We start from the raw sequence: 18,324 nt of genomic DNA, 5'->3' as shown, positions 1-18,324 counted from the left end.
CCTTTTTAACACTTAAAATAAGAACATTTAGTTGCATTTAACCGATGCTCTGATACCGAGCTGTTTTAACGAGAGCAGCTGTGAACTAAGCTTCTTTTTCAGCAGCGCTGACATAACAAGCAAGTAGTGAGGTGTGCATGACCCTGGAAAGATCCTGTTAGAGAGGAGAACTGAACAAAGTAAGAGGCACAAAAAGAGGAGAGATACATTGTACAATTTTTGAGATAAGAGAGTATTAGAGCGAGCAGAGGTAACTTAATATCTGAAGGAGGAAATGATTAAGTGGAGGCCGTTGTGAGGTGCAAGATGAGAGGGGGAAAAAAGAACTGCCACAGTTATACTAAATCAGCCAACATGGGTGCTTTTTTTTACTATGAAACTTTGTGGTGATACAGCTCTTTGTTAACAGGAATTTGAGGTTTTAGCTCAAATCCGGCTCCTGCAGTCTTCCTGCAAAAACTGTGTTTTCATCGCTGACGAGGCCTTCATACAGTGGTACCAGAGTGTACCTACTCTGACAGAGGAGGAGAGGTAACTAGCTAGAAGTTTGGTTCAGTTACTGATTAAACAAATGTCTTGAATGCATTCATTCTTTTAAAGACAGCAACTAACATATTTGTTGCTCTTGACTGTTGACGATGACTGTCTCATTTTCAATGATGTCTATTTTAGTTACAGACTGTCCAATGAAATTGAAGCGCCTGGTGAGCCGAGCCCTCGTGGCCTTACTCCAACAGTCATCATCACACAGTGCCCAGAGTAAGCTATACTGATTGCTCTTACACACACACACACACATACTGTATATATATATATACATATATATATATATAGACATATAACAAATATAGCAAAATTACCATAATACCACATTCACACAATTCAGAATATGTTAACTAGGATTTAGGTTAGTAGTTTAGGTTGTGGTAGGTTGTTGTGGCCACTCCACACCAATTTTACACATGAAGTTTGCTCGTCACAAGGAGCACTACGCTAGACTGTGAAAATAGATATATAATATCTTCTGAGCCTGTGTTACAAAGGAGTGTGACAAATGTGGGCATTTACCAGGCAGGAAGAGTCTAATGAAAGATACTGTTGAGTTGTATTGTGGCAAATTGGTGAATTTCGGCTGTATATAAATTAAATTGACTTGACTTGAATTGTAGGAGGTTTGGTTCTTGACTATACTGTCTCTTGCTAGTTTCTCCAGTGTTACCTACCCTAGCTTGAAGTGATCAAGACAAATTAATCAATTATCAAAATAAAGCCAAAGCTGGTTCCAGCTTTCTGTGTTTTCATATCATTGCAAGTTGAATATTTTTATGTTTTGGACTGTGGATCGCACAAAACAAGCAATTTGAAGGTGTCACTTTGGCGATAGACATTTTTCACAATTTTCTGACATTTTGTTGACTAAATGGTTATTAATCTGTGATAAAAACAATCATTACAACCCTAATTTGAATGTTTTTAGCCTGAGTACCTCCCGGACCAGCCTGGCTGGTGACAGTGACAGCCTCTTTGACTTCCCCTCCCCTGTCAACAATCTGCTCTCCAAACTCACAAAGGTAATATAGTTTTACTTTTACTTTTAGGCCAACTTTGAATTTATAGTTGCTCATTTCACAGACATTGTATGCAGGAGTGACTCCTTTTTCGCTTTTGTCTAAATCTGATACAGCGTTGTACTGAACTTGGATTTTATAGTAGAAAAACAATCACAATCACGTCCTCAATTGTCATCAGCACCGTTGCTTTACTTTCTATTGCAGCACATGAAATCTCCATCTGTGTCCTGCCTGGATGTTGACACATCTCCTCCAACCAATGAGTCCACCCCTGCCACGTTGACTCCATCCACTCCCACAAAATCACACCGCCGATCAGCCTCCTGTGGCAACAACCCCCCCAATAACATCCAAGGGTCGGGGCCCGACATGCGAATCATCAGGATACGGATGGACCTGCAGGATGGAAACCTGTACCGAAGCATACTGGTACTAATTCAAACTATTTGAATCTAATTTACAGCAGCAGTGAGATTGTAGAACATTCTCTGTCCCAAATTATCTGCGACATGCTGCACTTACAGCCTTTCCTCTTATCTGCAAGGATCCGGTAATGATAGTCATCAGAATCAGATCCTCAGCATACAATGGACCCAGGATATCATTAGTGCAATTCTTATATAAAGCCAAGCTGTCCTAGTGTCATTGTTATTCTCCTCTCTCCCCTCAGGTTACGAGCAATGACAAGACTCCCACTGTTATCAGCTCTGCCTTAGAAAAGCACATTCAGGACCCCAAACAGGCGTCCAAATATGAGCTGATACAACTTCTGCCTGAGGGAAAAGGTAAAGATGTGTTTCCAGTGCAGCAAAAGAAAAACAAATCCACTCTGCCCACAACAGTTAATAACAACACCTATTGGTGCACCAGTTTTATCAATAGGTGGTGTATTTATGTTTTCCAAATGGAGAAAAAACTGAGATCATCTTGAGATTTTTATTTATACTTTTGCATCCATCTAAACTTAACTTCAGGCATTTAGGTTTTAGTCTTCTTTTCTCATCATCTGCATTTTTAGATTTTTCATACAGAGAGAAAATCATTACATGACTACATCTTTGCCAACCGGGTGATCATTTTGGTCCTGGTTTTTCAGATCCAGGGATTTTCATTATTATTATTATTTCTTAGTATTGTAAGATGGGGCATTTTTTAAACATTTTCATAATTTAAATAACACATTCTCTAGTTGTGTGGCCTTAGCTGACGTATACTGTATGTTCCTCCAGTGGTTTGTAGTTGTAGAAGAGACAGAAAAACATGTAAAACTATATTTCAACTCCAAGAGTGCACTGAACACCATAGACTGAACACATCTCATATGTATTGTCAGCTTTTTTTAATATATACATATTAGAGCTGGAACAATTAGTTGTTTAAGCGATTAGTCCATTTACAGAAAATTTATCAGGAACTATTTTGTTTCTTATTTTCTGCCTCATTTAGATAGTGACAGTACTGAGAAGAGGCAACGAGGGGAGAGGAGAGGGGGAACGACATACAAAAACAGTCCCCGCATGAGGACGCGATCCGGGGATGTTGCGGTTCATGCTTGGTCCCTTAACCTGTAGGCCACCAGGGCATCACGAGTTTAGAGTGCTTTAGAGTACTGAAGTCATCATTGCAGCAGCTTTGGAGAAGCTTTATTGAGTTCTGATGTGTTTATTTGTCGCTCTTTTTCTCTTAACACAGAACTGGTCATCCCTGCTACAGGAAATGTCTTCTACGCAATGACGCCGTCCAGTGTTGACTTCCTGTTGAGAAGAAAAGGCGGGAACACTCCTCTGGGCTCACAGCCAATCAGCACAGAGACGAGCGCCACTTTTCCTCGAATCAAGGCCAAGGGGAGGAGACTGGTCAGGACTCTATTTTGACATCAGATTTTTCTGAACCCAACTTCGTTCATATTGATAGATTTTTCTTGTAGTGCCGACATGAATGCGGGGTGAGTTCTCACAAACAGTAAATGTGGCCTTCTCTGTGCAAGACAAACATCTACATATGCCTCTCTCTCATGCTCCTACAAAGCTTGTTCTACCAAAACACCAAGACCAAGTCTACTTGTGTTTCAATGAACGACTCCATAGCAGGTTTTGTCAAACATTTCAGACCTCCAGCTGCCGTGCTGTGTTCACCAGAGCCATCTGCTGCTGAAGAACGGTGTCAGTTTTCCTGTTTTCCAAACAGTATGCATTACTAATACTTTTGGTGCTGGCTCTCGAGTCCCATTCAGGTAGCACTTGATGCATTTATTTCATTCCAAATCAATGAATAAGATCTGTTTTAATTGCTTAAAGCCACCAGGAATTCCCTTGTTGTTGTGTGTCTCAGTCGTGAGTGACATTTCCAAATGTAAAAAGAAGATTTAATTGGTCAGAACTTCTGTGATCCCATGAGATGCCGTTGAAGGATTTAGGATGGTGTTTTTTTAAGGGAAGAAGCATAATGAAATCTTAATATACAGAGCCTATCAGATCTGGTTCTGGTAAACAGCACACATGTGGAAGACCAAAAGATACAGTGCAAGTGCATCATTGTAGCAAAACACTGGAGCTTGTCAAATGAGACATAGATATGTTTTGTATATATTTATATATTTTATTATACGTCTGTATGATGTCAACATTGTGTTTACACTGGCAAGGAGCTCTAGGTCCATGTGTCCAAATTGTCCAGTAACTAATTCATCAAGGAAAAATGCATCAAACACCTGCAAGATGTACACTTTAAACAGGCCAACATGTGTCTACAGACAGTGAAAGTAATTATTTCAGCATAAACATAAAGCTACAACAAACAATCATTTTGTATTAACAATTAATTAAATTACTATTCATATTGTGAAAGGGGCTGCTCGCTTGCTTAAAAAGAATGAACTCAGATAAACCCACTGTATACTACCTGCCCAACAGCAACCAGCAGACACACATCTAGCTGCGAGAGAGCCAGATATTTTTCTCAGGAGTTGCTAGAGACCAAACTAGACCTAAAAGGAGAGTGATATGCACTTATTTTATCAGATGGATAGAAATATAACAGCAGATAAATACTTCTTCTTCAGCTGGATGTGTATGTAGGTAGCTGTTCGCTAACACGTTAGCTGTAACAACTTTATAAGGTGTTAAAATGTCATACAGCTCGTTTTGGAGTTCTTCAGACCCCTGGTGGCCAAAAATGTATTATTGCAGCTTTAAAAACAACTTGAAGCACTTTTAAAGCATGTGGCTTTGCTTTAGTTTATCACTGCAATACCAAAACCATAAGGAAAACAATAAGGAAAATCAAAACAATACACCACCATTATTAGCTTTAAGGTTTTCCAGGTCTGACACTTTTTAACAGAGTTTAAGTTTAACTTAATTTATGCCAATTTTTACGCAGCTCAGCGGGATACATCTTTACTGCTGTTTACATACAGTACAATGCCTGAGCTCCAATTTCATGTTATGAATTAACATGTTAACTTCAGTATAGGTTTAAAACACACAGCCTCTTTGAAAAAAGTCTGGTCTTTGATGAAGTCCTGTGACCCCTGGTTGTACCTGCTCAGTGCTGGTGAGGCCTTCTTACTGGCTGAGGCACAAGCGTAGCGGGACCAGGGAGAGGATTCTTCAGATGATGTGTGCTAGCGTTATGCTGTTACTGATTGTTTTAGTGCCTTTCTCTACAGGATTCTCATCTTTCCTCATGTTTTCATTAGAATGTATACAGTATAAATGGAGGAAAAAGCAGTCACCTTCAGTGCTGTGTAGTGTCACATCAAAGCTATTTATGCACTACATGCAGGATGTCTTATTTTTGTGGTAATAAATTTACTTTTATATGAATTTCATTGATTTTGACTGATGTGCTGTAACATATTCCACATTCAGTACAGACAGATATTTTCGATGCTGCTAAGTATCCCATAAAAAGAATTAAAGCTTTCTCTATTTGTCAAATACTGACATTTCTATTTTTCTCATGGATAACATAAACAAAGAATGGTGAAAATACATCAGCGACAAAAAATATACCTCTGTTTCAGTCTTTTTATTCAGATTCAAGATAGCCAGCATCTTTATCTTCGAGCAAAATCAAGAACAGAATGAATGTATGTGGTAATGTGATGCAACTATAAAATCTAAGCCACAAATTTAAAAAATATTTCAGAAAAGCACATTTTTAATTCATAGACACTCACACCAACCCAGTTAATAACACACATTCATGAAACACAAAGTATTAAAGCATTCCTCACACCTGAATGTTGTCAGTGTCTGTAGTTTAATATTGTCAGTGAAATGTGTGCATGTGTTGAATCTTATATAGTGCAATTAATCCCACATTGTTCATACATTTCAAATTCCATAAATCAATATTCATACATTTTCAACCAGCAAAGCTTGACGTGCTCCCTGAGAACATACCCACAAAACAGCACATTTTACTTACACAGTTTGCAACATTGTCTCATCAGTTTCAGCTAAAACAGTACCCAGTGGTTATAAAGACACTTAAACAAATGCTTTCATTTAAAGTGGCACTTTGAGGCTTTTTCAAAACCCCCACACCATATTTCCCATAAAGCCCTGTGCTTCCTGTCAGATTTGACTACTCCTACTCCTCCGGCATTGTTCTGTATGCATTTAGTTTCAAGAGTAGGATATAACAGCCCTTGATAACAGCCCATAATCATTCTGAAGTAGTAAAATGTTTTTTGTGCTTGAACAGCCTAAAAACATATTTTCTTAATCAGCATCTTGTTGTGAGTGATGGGGTGCTTCATGAACGCACTATTTTCTGCCAAAGTTGGATCAGTTTTGGATTTCTGTATTTCTTTTTTTCTTATGCTCTGCTCAGTGTTTTGAACTGGGTGGGTCTCACCTGGAAAAATGTGATGTCACGTACTTCCATGCACCAATTAGGATTTAGCAATATTTGAATCAGAATCTAATGACAGTTGTGTTGTTTGGTCACTGTCAATCAAATCTGATCAAACCACAGCCACACAGCCCTGATGAAGCAGATTAGCTGAGGTTTCGAGAGTTTAACTTTTCATAAATAATACCTAAAGACTTTTTTTTTTTTTACTTTTAGTCATGAATATTTAATGTTATAGAGAAATTATTAAGATGAAGTTTTCAGGGGCTTTAAAGCAACTTATCTTGAGTCAAGCAACATTTGCCCTTGAAGCACATTGTGCAAAATGCAGTGTAATATGTTTAAAGGTGACCTGTGAAGTTTTCTTGTAAACAAAGTTTCTGCTTACAATTACTCAGCAAAACGCAATGTGTGTATCCTTGAGGTCTAACAAATGTGTTGAATTTCCTTCCTCATAAATCATTTGCAAAGCTAATTTTTTAAAATCTGAAATCTTGTTTACATCCATGTTTTCTTGCTTGCAATCTTCTTCTTTACTGCATTTGTTGGAGCAATAGTGTGTTTCTTGGTGCATAACTACTACCTGTTGATTACTGGAATAGTGTGAAACCACTGGCTGTGGAATGTGTATTGCATCACCCACGTGCACGTGTGTCCTCATGCGTGTGCCCAAGTGCAAACAAAACAGGAAACCACACATTAAATAGCAATAATAGTGGTCAAAAACCTCACAGGGAACCTTTAAGAAAATGATTGTGACAATTGATTTTAAATGCTAAACATGGGTCATTTCAATTAGATTTCACTAGACATTAAAAGAAATATATACAGTACCTCGAACCAAACATGTTAAAAACATGTCACATGCCCAATATTATCTCACGCTTATCAACCCATGCTGGCCTTTTCCTTAAGCCTAGTTGACCCATATGCCTCCGGCAGGGTGTCAACACTGGATCGTTCCTCCTCCACAAGCCTCACACTCCAGCGCCGCTGTCCGGTAAGCCTTCCACACCACCGGGTCCTGCAAGCACACCGTGCCACCGCCTCGCTTCTCCTCCGCCTTGTTCCGGTTTATGTCTCCCACACATACCCAGCCTCCTCTGGCCCCCGACCCGGCCGCCTTGGGGCTGACAGCCCACTTAGAGTGGTCCTGGCTGGTCTTGAAGGTGAACGTTTCCCCCGGGTTGATGAGCGTGATGTCCAGGACCTTCCAGCCCAGCGAGCAGTTGGAGGGGAGGATGCCCGTGGAACGAACCCAGAACTGGACCAGGAGGTTTGACTGGAGGGTGGGGGCCACCCAGGAGTGGTACAGGTCTGATGAGGCAGAGAGGGAGGATGGATGGGAACATGTTTTATTATTTTATTGCCTGTAAACTGTCTGCATTCTGTTAAATAATATGGTTTTAGGTCAAATAAAGTACGGAGGGCAAATTATTATCACAAACAAATTATTATCACAAACTACAATTTGTCATGCTCACATTGGCCTATTTATACCTGCAAAAAAACTCAAGGTGAAGCTGACACAAGAGGAACTGTGGCCAAAGCAAACTTTAAACTACTTTTATTTCTCCAAAGTCGTACCATTGTCAAAAGAGGCTCCTTTGGCAAAGCTGATGAAGTCTGTGCCATCCTTTGAGGTCAGAGCTACGCTGCGATTGGACACAGTTTTGATGTGTGGAGAGATGTGACCAGACAGATGTTTTTTCTCACAGACAGCAGCCAGTGCGGGCACCAGGGACGCCAAGGACTCGGGGACATCACAGTCGTACACATCAGGCTGATTGATCTGAAGCTGCTCTCCTGTGGTGCAAAACAAATTAGATTTAAGGCAAACGCTGCTAACGGCACTCCAGAATCACTTTAATCGTCAAGTACAGTAAATGAATACCACTCTCTTGGTGACATTGGTGCAGAGGCACTGCAACAACTGAGCACAGCAACAGATGATAGAGGGACAATAAAAGTATACATACAGTGGAAGGACCTTACTGTTTACTGCAATGAGAAAAATCCATGTATGTTATTTTGTTATGTGTAATTTTTCTTCCTTTCTTTCAACCTTCCTTTATCTACATTTACTTCAAGCAGTCATTTCCTACATTTCTCAGAATTCTCCTCTTGCTGAGTACATATAAGTGGAAAAAATCTTTTGTTCTTTCTGTCCCTTTGCAATAGATTTCTCCCTTTATGATTCTTGGTGTAAAACAGCAGTGCTAAAAAGATGCTAAGTGCTAATAAATATCAATAACTTATTTTTATTTTCTTTTTGTACCCAATTTGTTTTTGTCAGTAACTGCTTAGCTTTAATTCTAACCTCAACACATTATGCACTTCTGCTTACTGTCTTTCCATGAGCTCCATTAGGGCTGCAACTGACAACTACATTTTCATTATTGATTAACCAATCCATTATCATTTAGTCCATAAATAGTCAGTTAAAGTTTAAAAATTGATATCACAATTTTTCAGAATTGAAGGAGACATCTTAAAATTGCTTGTTTCGTCCAACCAACAGTCCAAAAGATATTCAATTTACAATAATATAACTGGAACAAGTGGTCGGTCCACCAGGTTGGTTTCAGCCTGAAATATTAGATAGAAAGAACTATTAGATGGATTGCCATGAAATTGTGTCCAAATATTCATGAAGCCCAGAAGACGAATCCTAATGACTATGGTGATCCTATGATGTTTAATCTAGCGCCACCATGAGGTTGGTTTTGAGTGATGGATTGGTTTGTTGGTTTATGACCAAATATCTGCAAAAATAATAACATTTCCATCATCAGCTGTTTTTTGTGTTTACTGCTAATTAGCAAATGTTAGCATGCTAACACGCTAAACTAAGATCGTGAACATGGTAAACATTATACCTGCTGAACATCAGCGTGTTAGCATTGTTATTGTGAGCGTGTTAGTATGCTGATGTTAGCATTTAGCTCAAAGCATCTCTGAGCCTGGCTGTTGAAGCTTTGTTGCCTGATAAATGACTTTTAATCCGCCATTAGTTTATATCAATTGACTGATCGATTAATTATTATTATTTCAGCACTAACTGAAATCAACTGCTAATCAAATCAGTAATTAGACTAATTAAAACAAGCAAGCAAATATTTCTGACAACATATTAGTCGTCACATATTAGATAGATAGTATTTATGAACTCGGTGTCAAATCTCAGTTTCCCCTCATTAATGTGCAAATGTATGCTGCAAGGTGCTCTGAAATGAAACGTGACAAGGCTGTGATCACCTTCTGCTGTTTGACAAAACATTTATGCGCCGTGTACCCACGTCACCCCGGACACTGAAACACTCTCGACATCCCAGCTGGAGAGGGAAGAATCTGATGGAGCAAATGCAATGCTGCAGTGTGAGGGCTGATATCTCTATGGTAACATACCTCAATCTAATTACATTACCCCAGGCACAGCCATAGCAACTGTGCCAACTGCTGGGTCTGCTAGGGAACTGCACGGGCAGCTCGGTGACATGGTGATGACACCTGCTTACGCTGATTATCTTGGATGAGGATTGTTGTTGTGCTAATACCTGACTGGATTATTAAGTACTGGCTGACGACAAGACAATAATGAAGAAATCCCTTTCGAGATGAGACAGCCCCTATAACAAATTATTTACCACCTACACTAACCACACAACTTCTTATTCAATATCCTTAAAAGTAAGTAAGTAACTTATTTTTGACAAAGGCAGATATCAGTAGTATTTATTATATTTTTATACTGAACAAAATCTTAGGTGTTTTCAATTTTATTACAAAAAATGGAAAATATTTAGGGTTCAGAAGAATTATTCTATTCTTGAGAAAGCCTTAGAAACAGCATTTAGACCCTCATGGGAAACTAAGACTTGTTTTTACTAAGCAGATCTTTAAGGTAGAGTAACGCACCAATCAACGGCAGTGAAACTCCTTGATATATTACTTGTCATCATAGGTTTAACAGACATTGTCTTCACTGAAGAACTTCCATTATATTGGCAGGGGATTACACGATTGGCTGATATTTATCAGCAAACCAATATATCATATTTTTATTTGTAATCTCGCTGACTTTGTTTACAAAATAGCAGGATTTTAGAGGCTGCAATAACTGGAATTTAAAATCTATTGACCTTTTTCACCAATATAGATATAAGGAAGTCCTTCTTAATTAAAGCATATTCATTCATAACAATATAATAGCAGACAGAAGGCAGAGTATGAGTCTTTATTATTTATGAGAGCTGGGAGAGCTCTCCTACTGTAATTGTAATCTAATACCATCATCCATTTAAACATCAATGCAAAGTCTTTACTGCATTTTTATAACAGCTCTGCCTGTGCTATATGACCACATGGCAGAACTCCAGTCTTACCGATGGTCTGGAAGCGGTCGAGTGGGTAGGTAACGCAGATAAAGTTTTGTCCATTTGTCACACCGGTGCTGGGGTAATAATACTGTCCTGCCTGTCGTACAGGGGGGAAGTGAGGGGTGCTGTGGACCAACCAGAAGCCCTGATCTTTATCCAGCAGGACAACACCTGAGGAACAAAGATATTAAAATTGTCAGCAAAAAACATTTCACATTGTCACATTGTTTTCTAATTGTCACTTGATACATTATTATAAAAAATATCACTTATTGCTGCTTTAAACCATACTATGTTTAAACATGCATGTTTCCTCTCAAGTCATATTTGCTCTCTCCCATTTTAAACAACTTTTGGATTCTTTCAGGTAGTAATTTGTTTGGCCACATACATGACGTGCTGTTTTAAAATCTACCAAGTCTCTGAATTTTAGTAGTTTTTTGCAACTCATAGCTTTCTTTTAAAGTATGTAAATTGGATTAGCATTTGTTTTATATGTATTTACCATAGACAGTCTATGGTATATACCCATACTTCTACTCAGGAAGTAATGTATGGACGCACTGTATAAGTCAACAATATAAGGTGTATAATGAAGCTTGATTTCAAGAAATCCTTAATTTTATACAGTGGTGCATAAGACTTGTCCTGCTTTGACATAATTCATACAGTGTTCATACACTACTGTCTGATGTATGAAGCACTTGCTCATATTTGCTGATTTTTGAGTATAAAGTCAAATCTCTTGTAGCCTATCTGCGCTGTGCAAGTATTAGAGCTAGACTGCTCTGGCGTTCACCTTTTGTGTGCCCCCCACTGCTTCCACTGTTGTCAACCCATCTGTCACCAAAGTCCACAGGTGGCCTCTGGTCATTGTAAAGGATGTACGCTACCTCTGTGTTCTGTGAAGAGGAGAGAGTTTTTTATTGAAATTAAAAACCGTCACACTTGGGTACATACCAAATGCAAAAAACACAGGCAGACATACACTTCAGTGTGACCATGTTGTTAAAATTACTCTATTACCCACAGCTGTTTGGAGAAACAGACCAAATGCATATAGATGAACAAGTAAATTTCAGTTCTCATTCTCAGTTTCTTATTCTGATCTAATAATGTCAAATGGTTATAGCAGAGACACTTCTTTCAAAAAAAGCTTAACACTGCATTTAATTAATCTGTCTATAAAATGAGACGTCTTAGGACTGCAGCGAAAAAGCAGAAGCAGGCAAAAATAAATTACATCTGCTGATGTCTGGAAGAACCTACAAGTATTTCGGAATCAGAAATACTTTATTGATCCCCGAGGGGACACTCCCTTTGTTACAGCTGCTCACTATCACGTCAGTGCACACAGGAATAGAAGTTCTAAGCAAATCAAAATATAATAGACCATAATACAGGCAAGATAAATTAAGTACAAAGTGGATATAAGTATAAAATTAAAATAAGTGTAAAGTACAAAGTGGATTTACCGGTTGATGATAAGTATGTACGGTATAATAATACAATGTAATAATATAAGTAATAAGTAATAGTGCATGTACTGTCAAGTTAAGTGTAGCTTATTAAGATTATTATGAGACGGTGGATATTGCACAGCAGTAATAGAAGTATGAATAAATATCAATAAATAGGGAATTTTAAACTGAAAAGAGTATATTGCACAGCAGTATTAAACAGAGAATAACTACTGGTTACTACTGGTGTTGCTTAGGCAAAATATATTTTCATTACATTGTGGACATTAGAGAAAAGTGTATGCAAAAAAATCTAACATTAATACCTCAGGAAGATTTACGACCACTCTGGCAAAAGCTAAGGAGAATTCAAATAAATAAACAAATATTAATACTAAAATGGATTCAAAGAAATTTCATATTAATACCAAAACCCAATCCATGTAGACTTTGTCACATATAACAGAAACTGTCAATTTTAGAATAAATACTTAGTTTTAGAGGCACATCAGGTGTAGAGTCTTTGATTTCAAACACACAAGTATTTTATTCCTTTTTTCCATTTGCATTTTAGAGAGATGTCAAATAAAAAGTGAAGTTCTGGCTGTCATAAAAAAAAGATTTTGTCATAACCATTTCACATTAATCATGCATATATTTAATACATGAATAATAAGGAACTGAAAACTAGAAAATGGACTCCAGCTGTTGGTAAAACAAAACTGAATTCACTATTACTAGTGTCAGTATTTGTTCCATTTTTGTTACAGACAAAAAAAAATGGAAGCAGACCTTTCCTTGTGAGTACAGTTGTCCGACTGTCCTGCCCAGAGCTCCCGTGGTGTCGTTTACTATTCCCTTCCCATTAGTCCATCCTTCACTCCCTTTTTCCAGGAGTAAATACATCTCGCCCTGCTGGGAAGATTTTCTGTCATGTTCTTTAGGCAGCTTGTAGATATAGAACCTAACACAGAGAATGAGACAGTAAGTCCATCTGAGAGACAGAGAGAGGAAGAACTTTGTAAAAGGTGTAGAGCTTGATACTGAACTGATTTGCACATTATTGTTTCAACCTTCTAGTTAGCTTTCTTATGACACCCAACAGGGTTAAAACAATCCAAGTGTATTTTCAAAAGCTTGTTTTTTTCCCAGGACTGTTATCAATGAATTACCAATCAACTTCATCTCCTTGGTCGTTGTAGCAGCTGATTGGTGAGGTGTTGCCCCCCAGTGGCACACAGAAGATCAGCATGGATATGAACAGAAGCATCTAAAAACAAGAGACAGACTTATATTAATCATTACAGGTATATATAATTATGTTTGTACAGTTACATGGGTATTCAGGACATTGGTAAATAAAAGGATAGGTTCACATTTTTTCAAGTTTATCTTAAAACAATACTAACGTAGCCTATGTACAATAAAAGGGTTATTAGTCGCTGTAACCCTTCTTCCTGTTCACACTGGCTACAAAGAGATCCCTTTCTAAATCAATTTTAATGTACAATCCACAGTCCTCATTCTGTGAAAAAATGCATTATAAATTTCAGCTGAAGCTACTAGCCTCATATTGGCTTCAGCTGAAATGTATGGCCCGTATGGACAGCTCAGTCAGCGATCAGCAATGCTGTTGATGCCAATGTACACTTAATGTAATCTTAAAAAGATGCTCACACACAACGGGTGTGTGAGCATCGTTTTAAGATTATAAATAAATACTTATACTTACTTCACAACAAGAGAAATAAAATACCACAGTGAATAATGAAATATAAAGATGCCCTGATAAAGCTCTGTCCCCCTTAGTTTTCATCCTGGACTCAGGAACAGACAGAAGACCCCTGCCCGAAGATCTCAAACTACCTAAAGGTTCATAAGGGATTACAAGGTCTAAAATATAGTCTAGAGCCAGGCCATGAAGAGCCTTAAAAGTAATCAATAAGATCTTAAAATAATTCCTAAAACAAACAGGGAGCCAATGTAAAGAGGCTAAAACAGGTGTGATGTGGTCGTACTTCTTGGTCCTGGTTAACAGCCAAGCAGCGTTTTGTACAGTCTGCAGTCATGTCAAAGTTTTTTGATTAAGACAAGTGAACAGGCTGTTACAATAATCAAGGCATGAGGAGATAAAAGCATGTACAACAGTTTCTGCATCAGTAAGATTTAAAATAGATCGTATTTTTGCAATGATTCTCAGGTGATAAAAACATGATTGGACAAGCTTAGTGATATGTTGCTCAAAATATAAATTGCTATCAAACAGGACACCAAGATTTCTTGCAACAGGCTTGATATGTTGTGACAGGTTACCAGTAGATGACAGTATTTGTTTAGTGATGTGTTGGGGCCCAATAACAAGGATTTCAGTTTTATTTGAGTTGAGCTGTAGAAAATTTATCGACATCCAGTTTTTTATGTCAGACAGGCAGTCCTGCAGAGAACTAAGCGTACTAAGGTCAGTGGGCTTGACAGGGAGGTACAACTGTGTGTCATCCGCATAACAATGAAATTAAATCCCATGTCTGCGGATGACATCACCCAAGGGAAGCATGTATAAAGAGAACAGTATTGGTCCCAGAATTAAACTTTGAGGCACACCGTTATTGATATGGGAGAAGGATGACATGAAGTTATTAATGCTGACACAGAATTTCCTTTTGGACAGATGAGATGAGAACCAGCCTAGTGCAGTGCCAGATATGCCCACCCAGTGCCTTAGTCTATCTAAGAGAATGCCATGATCAATTGTGTCAAAGGCAGCACTTAAGTCCAGCAGCACAAGAATTGAGCACATGCCTGTATCTACATCCATTAAAAGGTCATTAGTGACTTTGAGAAGGGCCGTCTCAGTGCTGTGGTGCTGACGAAAACCAGATTGGAACTTATCAAAGGTATTATTGTTTTCCACAGCAGTAAGAAGCTCCTTAGATACAAGTTTTTCGAGAATCCTCTAAATAAAAGGCTGTTTGGAGATTGGGCGATAGTTATCCCGGAGGGTGGGATCAAGCCCAGGTTTTTTTAGGACCGGCTGGACACAAGCAGTTTTAAAGTAATCTGGGACGCAGCCAGTAAACAGCGAGCTGTTAAAAATAATTTGTAAAAGGGGCGCAATACAATCCATAACTTCCAATAAAACCTAGTTGGGATTTTGTCCAGAGGGCTGGAAGATATTCTCATAAGAGACATGATGTCTGCGAGTTCAGGCAGCGTAACAGCAGAATAATTGCTCAAAGAATCCCTGAGTGGGTGATCCACATCTAAAAAGGCCGGGTTGGGGGTGATACCAAATCTTATTAACTCCACCTTACCAGCAAAGTGCAAAAGAAACTTCACAATCAGCATCACAATCAGTAGGGGCACAAGGAGAGGCAGGGTTAACTAACTGATCCACAGTCTTAAATAGGAATCTGGGGTTGTGCTGATTGCCAGAAATAACTGCAGAGAAATGGCATGTTCTTGCATCATTCACCATCCTAAAGTTATTCGCCTAAAGGCGTAATAACTCTTTCATAGCCACAAAGTGGACCTGGAGACCTGATTTCTTCCATCTGCGTTCTGCTCTTCTGCATTTCCTTTTACAGCTTCGAATACGGTTATTTAACCATGGCTGTTTTCTAGTCTTTGTGTTTGGTCTATTTTTCAGAGGAGCTATGAGATCTAAGGATGAAGAACACAGGTAGTTAAAAGAATCAACCAAATTGTTGGTATTGGAGGAATCGGGAAACACATTGCCAGGAGAACTGAACAGTGTACAGAATTTTGAGGCACTATGCTCATTAAGGACACATGTGTACTTAGAGCGGGATAAGACAGTACTAGCAGCCTCTAATTCACAGTTAAAAACAATGCATAGGTGATCAGATAGAAACATGTCCCTGATTTCCACAGATGGAGTTTTCAGGCCCAGACTAAAGACTAGGTCTAAGGTGTGGCCACAGGAATGAGTTTGGTAAGACACATGTTGTTGATAAAAGAGTTAGTGATATTTAAAAAAATCAACAGCAAGGGCATTAGAAGAGTCATCACCATGAATATTAAAATCACCACAAAGAACAATTATATCATAATTTAGGTAGAAGGTAACATTAACATTACTCTAAAAATATATATCCAACATTTTGTAGCTATACCCCCTCAACATTAGAATTGTTCTTACTTGCTGTAGTATTTTTACATTGCTGTTACAACTTTTACTAAATGACTTCTCCACCACTGATGACAAAAATTTAATGAAACTGAAGCTCAATAGAATATTGAAATATTGAGTTAAGCCATCAGGCCCAGTCCAAATGTAAAAGTACCAATACAACAGTGCAGAAATACTCTTGCATTCAAAATTTTACTTGAATAGAAGGACAAAATGTACTTAAAGTACCAAAAGTAAACATACTCATAATACAGAATGACCCATTTCAGAATAATATATTATATAAATGGATTATAATTATTGATGCATTAATGTGTAAGCATTACTTTAACGTGGTAGCTGGTAAAGGTGGGGCTCATTTTAAGTATTTCATATACTTCTGGGTAGTCTAATCTATAATAATACATTAGAATTTATTTGTTGGTTACATTTTGTATTAATAATTAAATGTACTCAGTTACATTCCACCACTAGTCCAGTCTCAACGGTGTACAAACATACATAAATTATTAAAAACGACAGTATGCGAAGGTTATTTGTGCCTTCCATTTCCCTCACTGGATCCCGGAGCAGCATCTCGTGACATTCGTGAAAAATAAATGAAACAAAACAGTGTGTATTAAGGTGAAATCTATAGCAGGCTAAAAAAAAGTTCTTAAAAACATGAAGAAGACCTAACTAATACTGATTATCTCATATGAAAACGTAACTAACTAAAACTAAAACTGAACTTCAAGTGACAATACACATCACAGTGACGCTATTGCAAGTCGCAGCCGTTGAGCTTGTTGCTAAGTTAACTGTTATAACCAGGAAGGGAAAGTAAAGTCACTGAAAGCACAGGTTAAGTTTAATTTAACTACTTGTACCCACCTCTGGTTGAGCGTGTTTTTCCTCATTTATGTCCTCAATAGATTCTTATCTTATTCTCAGCATGAATACTGTAGTAACATTAGATATGAAGTTTCTTCTTCCTGTGCATCCTTATTTAGCTCTGGGATAACAACAGCGGGATGAGACAGTGACGTCATACAACCGTGCAACGCTAGCTAACACCCACAGGCGTCTTACAGGAACATTACAACAATCAAAAAGACACAATAAACACAAGTTAAGTAGTTTTTACTATAAGACAATAAAATGTGCGAAACAACGACTAACAAAAAAGATGGTTAAACTCAGTTTTAAATGCTCTGTAACTTCCTCGCTCCCGTCTTATCCTTCTCTAAAAGTCCTAGGGCTATGGTCGGGACTTCACGCGGTGGGAGTGTCTGCATAGAAAAAGCAGTCATAGCCAAATACTTTTTTAGTCCGGACTGCGCAGTGACATTAATATACCTAAGATAAATACAGACATAATGTTTTAATTAACCATTTACAAATTAGTAGCCTTCTTATAAACGCAACACCTGTATATTATTAAAGTTATTGAATCTAAGTTGACACCACACTAGAAGGAACTCTCAATCAGCCATCTAAAATAAAAATAATAATGGCAAGCTCATGTTGACCTGGTCAATATCTGGTCTTTGAAAGAAGACCCTAGTATAAATACGTATTGCATACTTCCATCTTAAAAGTGGAACTTGAATCTTGTGAGTTGGCCTGCTGTTGTTTCTTCCTGTTTGACTCTTTCACAATTTTGGTAACGAAAGTTTTCATTACATGTGTTTTTTCTCCTCCTCCTGTTCCTCTTCTTTGCAGTTGAAATGTTTATCTGTCTTCATATCACCTGATGATTTGGGGCAGGACATGTGACTGTATCATCAAGAACCTGGAGATATATCATATATTTAAACTTTTTGATGATTGATTCATTGATCTCCCTAATTTAAAAAAGATAAATAAAAATTCAACATAAAGACAAGAGGCAATATTTTTGTTCTTTGCCTTATGTTTTC

At 38.0% G+C, this 18,324-nt stretch overlaps 2 protein-coding genes across 5 annotated transcripts in view; one reads left to right on the top strand and one right to left on the bottom strand.

Moving 5' to 3' along the window:
• rgl2 (ral guanine nucleotide dissociation stimulator-like 2) overlaps positions 1 to 5,398 on the top strand; it is a 32,640-nt gene extending 27,242 nt beyond the window's left edge. For 3 of the 4 annotated variants that reach the window (XM_044207775.1, XM_044207777.1, XM_044207778.1), the window contains 6 exons: positions 410 to 531; positions 673 to 759; positions 1,478 to 1,571; positions 1,776 to 2,000; positions 2,242 to 2,356; positions 3,264 to 5,398. In XM_044207775.1, coding sequence (XP_044063710.1) covers positions 410 to 531; positions 673 to 759; positions 1,478 to 1,571; positions 1,776 to 2,000; positions 2,242 to 2,356; positions 3,264 to 3,445 — 825 coding nt within the window. In that variant the 3' untranslated portion in view covers positions 3,446 to 5,398. Of the gene's footprint in view, positions 1 to 409; positions 532 to 672; positions 760 to 1,477; positions 1,572 to 1,775; positions 2,001 to 2,241; positions 2,357 to 3,017; positions 3,139 to 3,263 lie in introns of all 4 variants that reach the window. The other variant, XM_044207776.1, reaches the window with a different exon arrangement.
• A 186-nt stretch (positions 5,399 to 5,584) lies between these two features.
• On the bottom strand, positions 5,585 to 17,454 carry dnase2 (deoxyribonuclease II, lysosomal). The gene is made up of 7 exons (XM_044207782.1): positions 17,297 to 17,454; positions 13,446 to 13,543; positions 13,066 to 13,237; positions 11,613 to 11,715; positions 10,820 to 10,984; positions 8,022 to 8,240; positions 5,585 to 7,751 (listed from the first exon to the last, which is right to left on the bottom strand). The coding sequence occupies exons 2-7, from the start codon at positions 13,541 to 13,543 to the stop codon at positions 7,381 to 7,383; spliced, it is 1,128 nt and encodes a 375-aa protein (XP_044063717.1). The 5' UTR covers positions 17,297 to 17,454; the 3' UTR covers positions 5,585 to 7,380.
• Positions 17,455 to 18,324: the final 870 nt, after the last annotated feature.

This window comes from Siniperca chuatsi, linkage group LG9 (genome assembly GCF_020085105.1).
Source record: "Siniperca chuatsi isolate FFG_IHB_CAS linkage group LG9, ASM2008510v1, whole genome shotgun sequence".
NCBI classification, from domain to species: Eukaryota; Metazoa; Chordata; class Actinopteri; order Centrarchiformes; family Sinipercidae; genus Siniperca; species Siniperca chuatsi.
The sequence above is the reverse complement of the archived record's forward strand: the minus strand, read 5'-3'. Positions and strand labels throughout refer to the sequence as shown.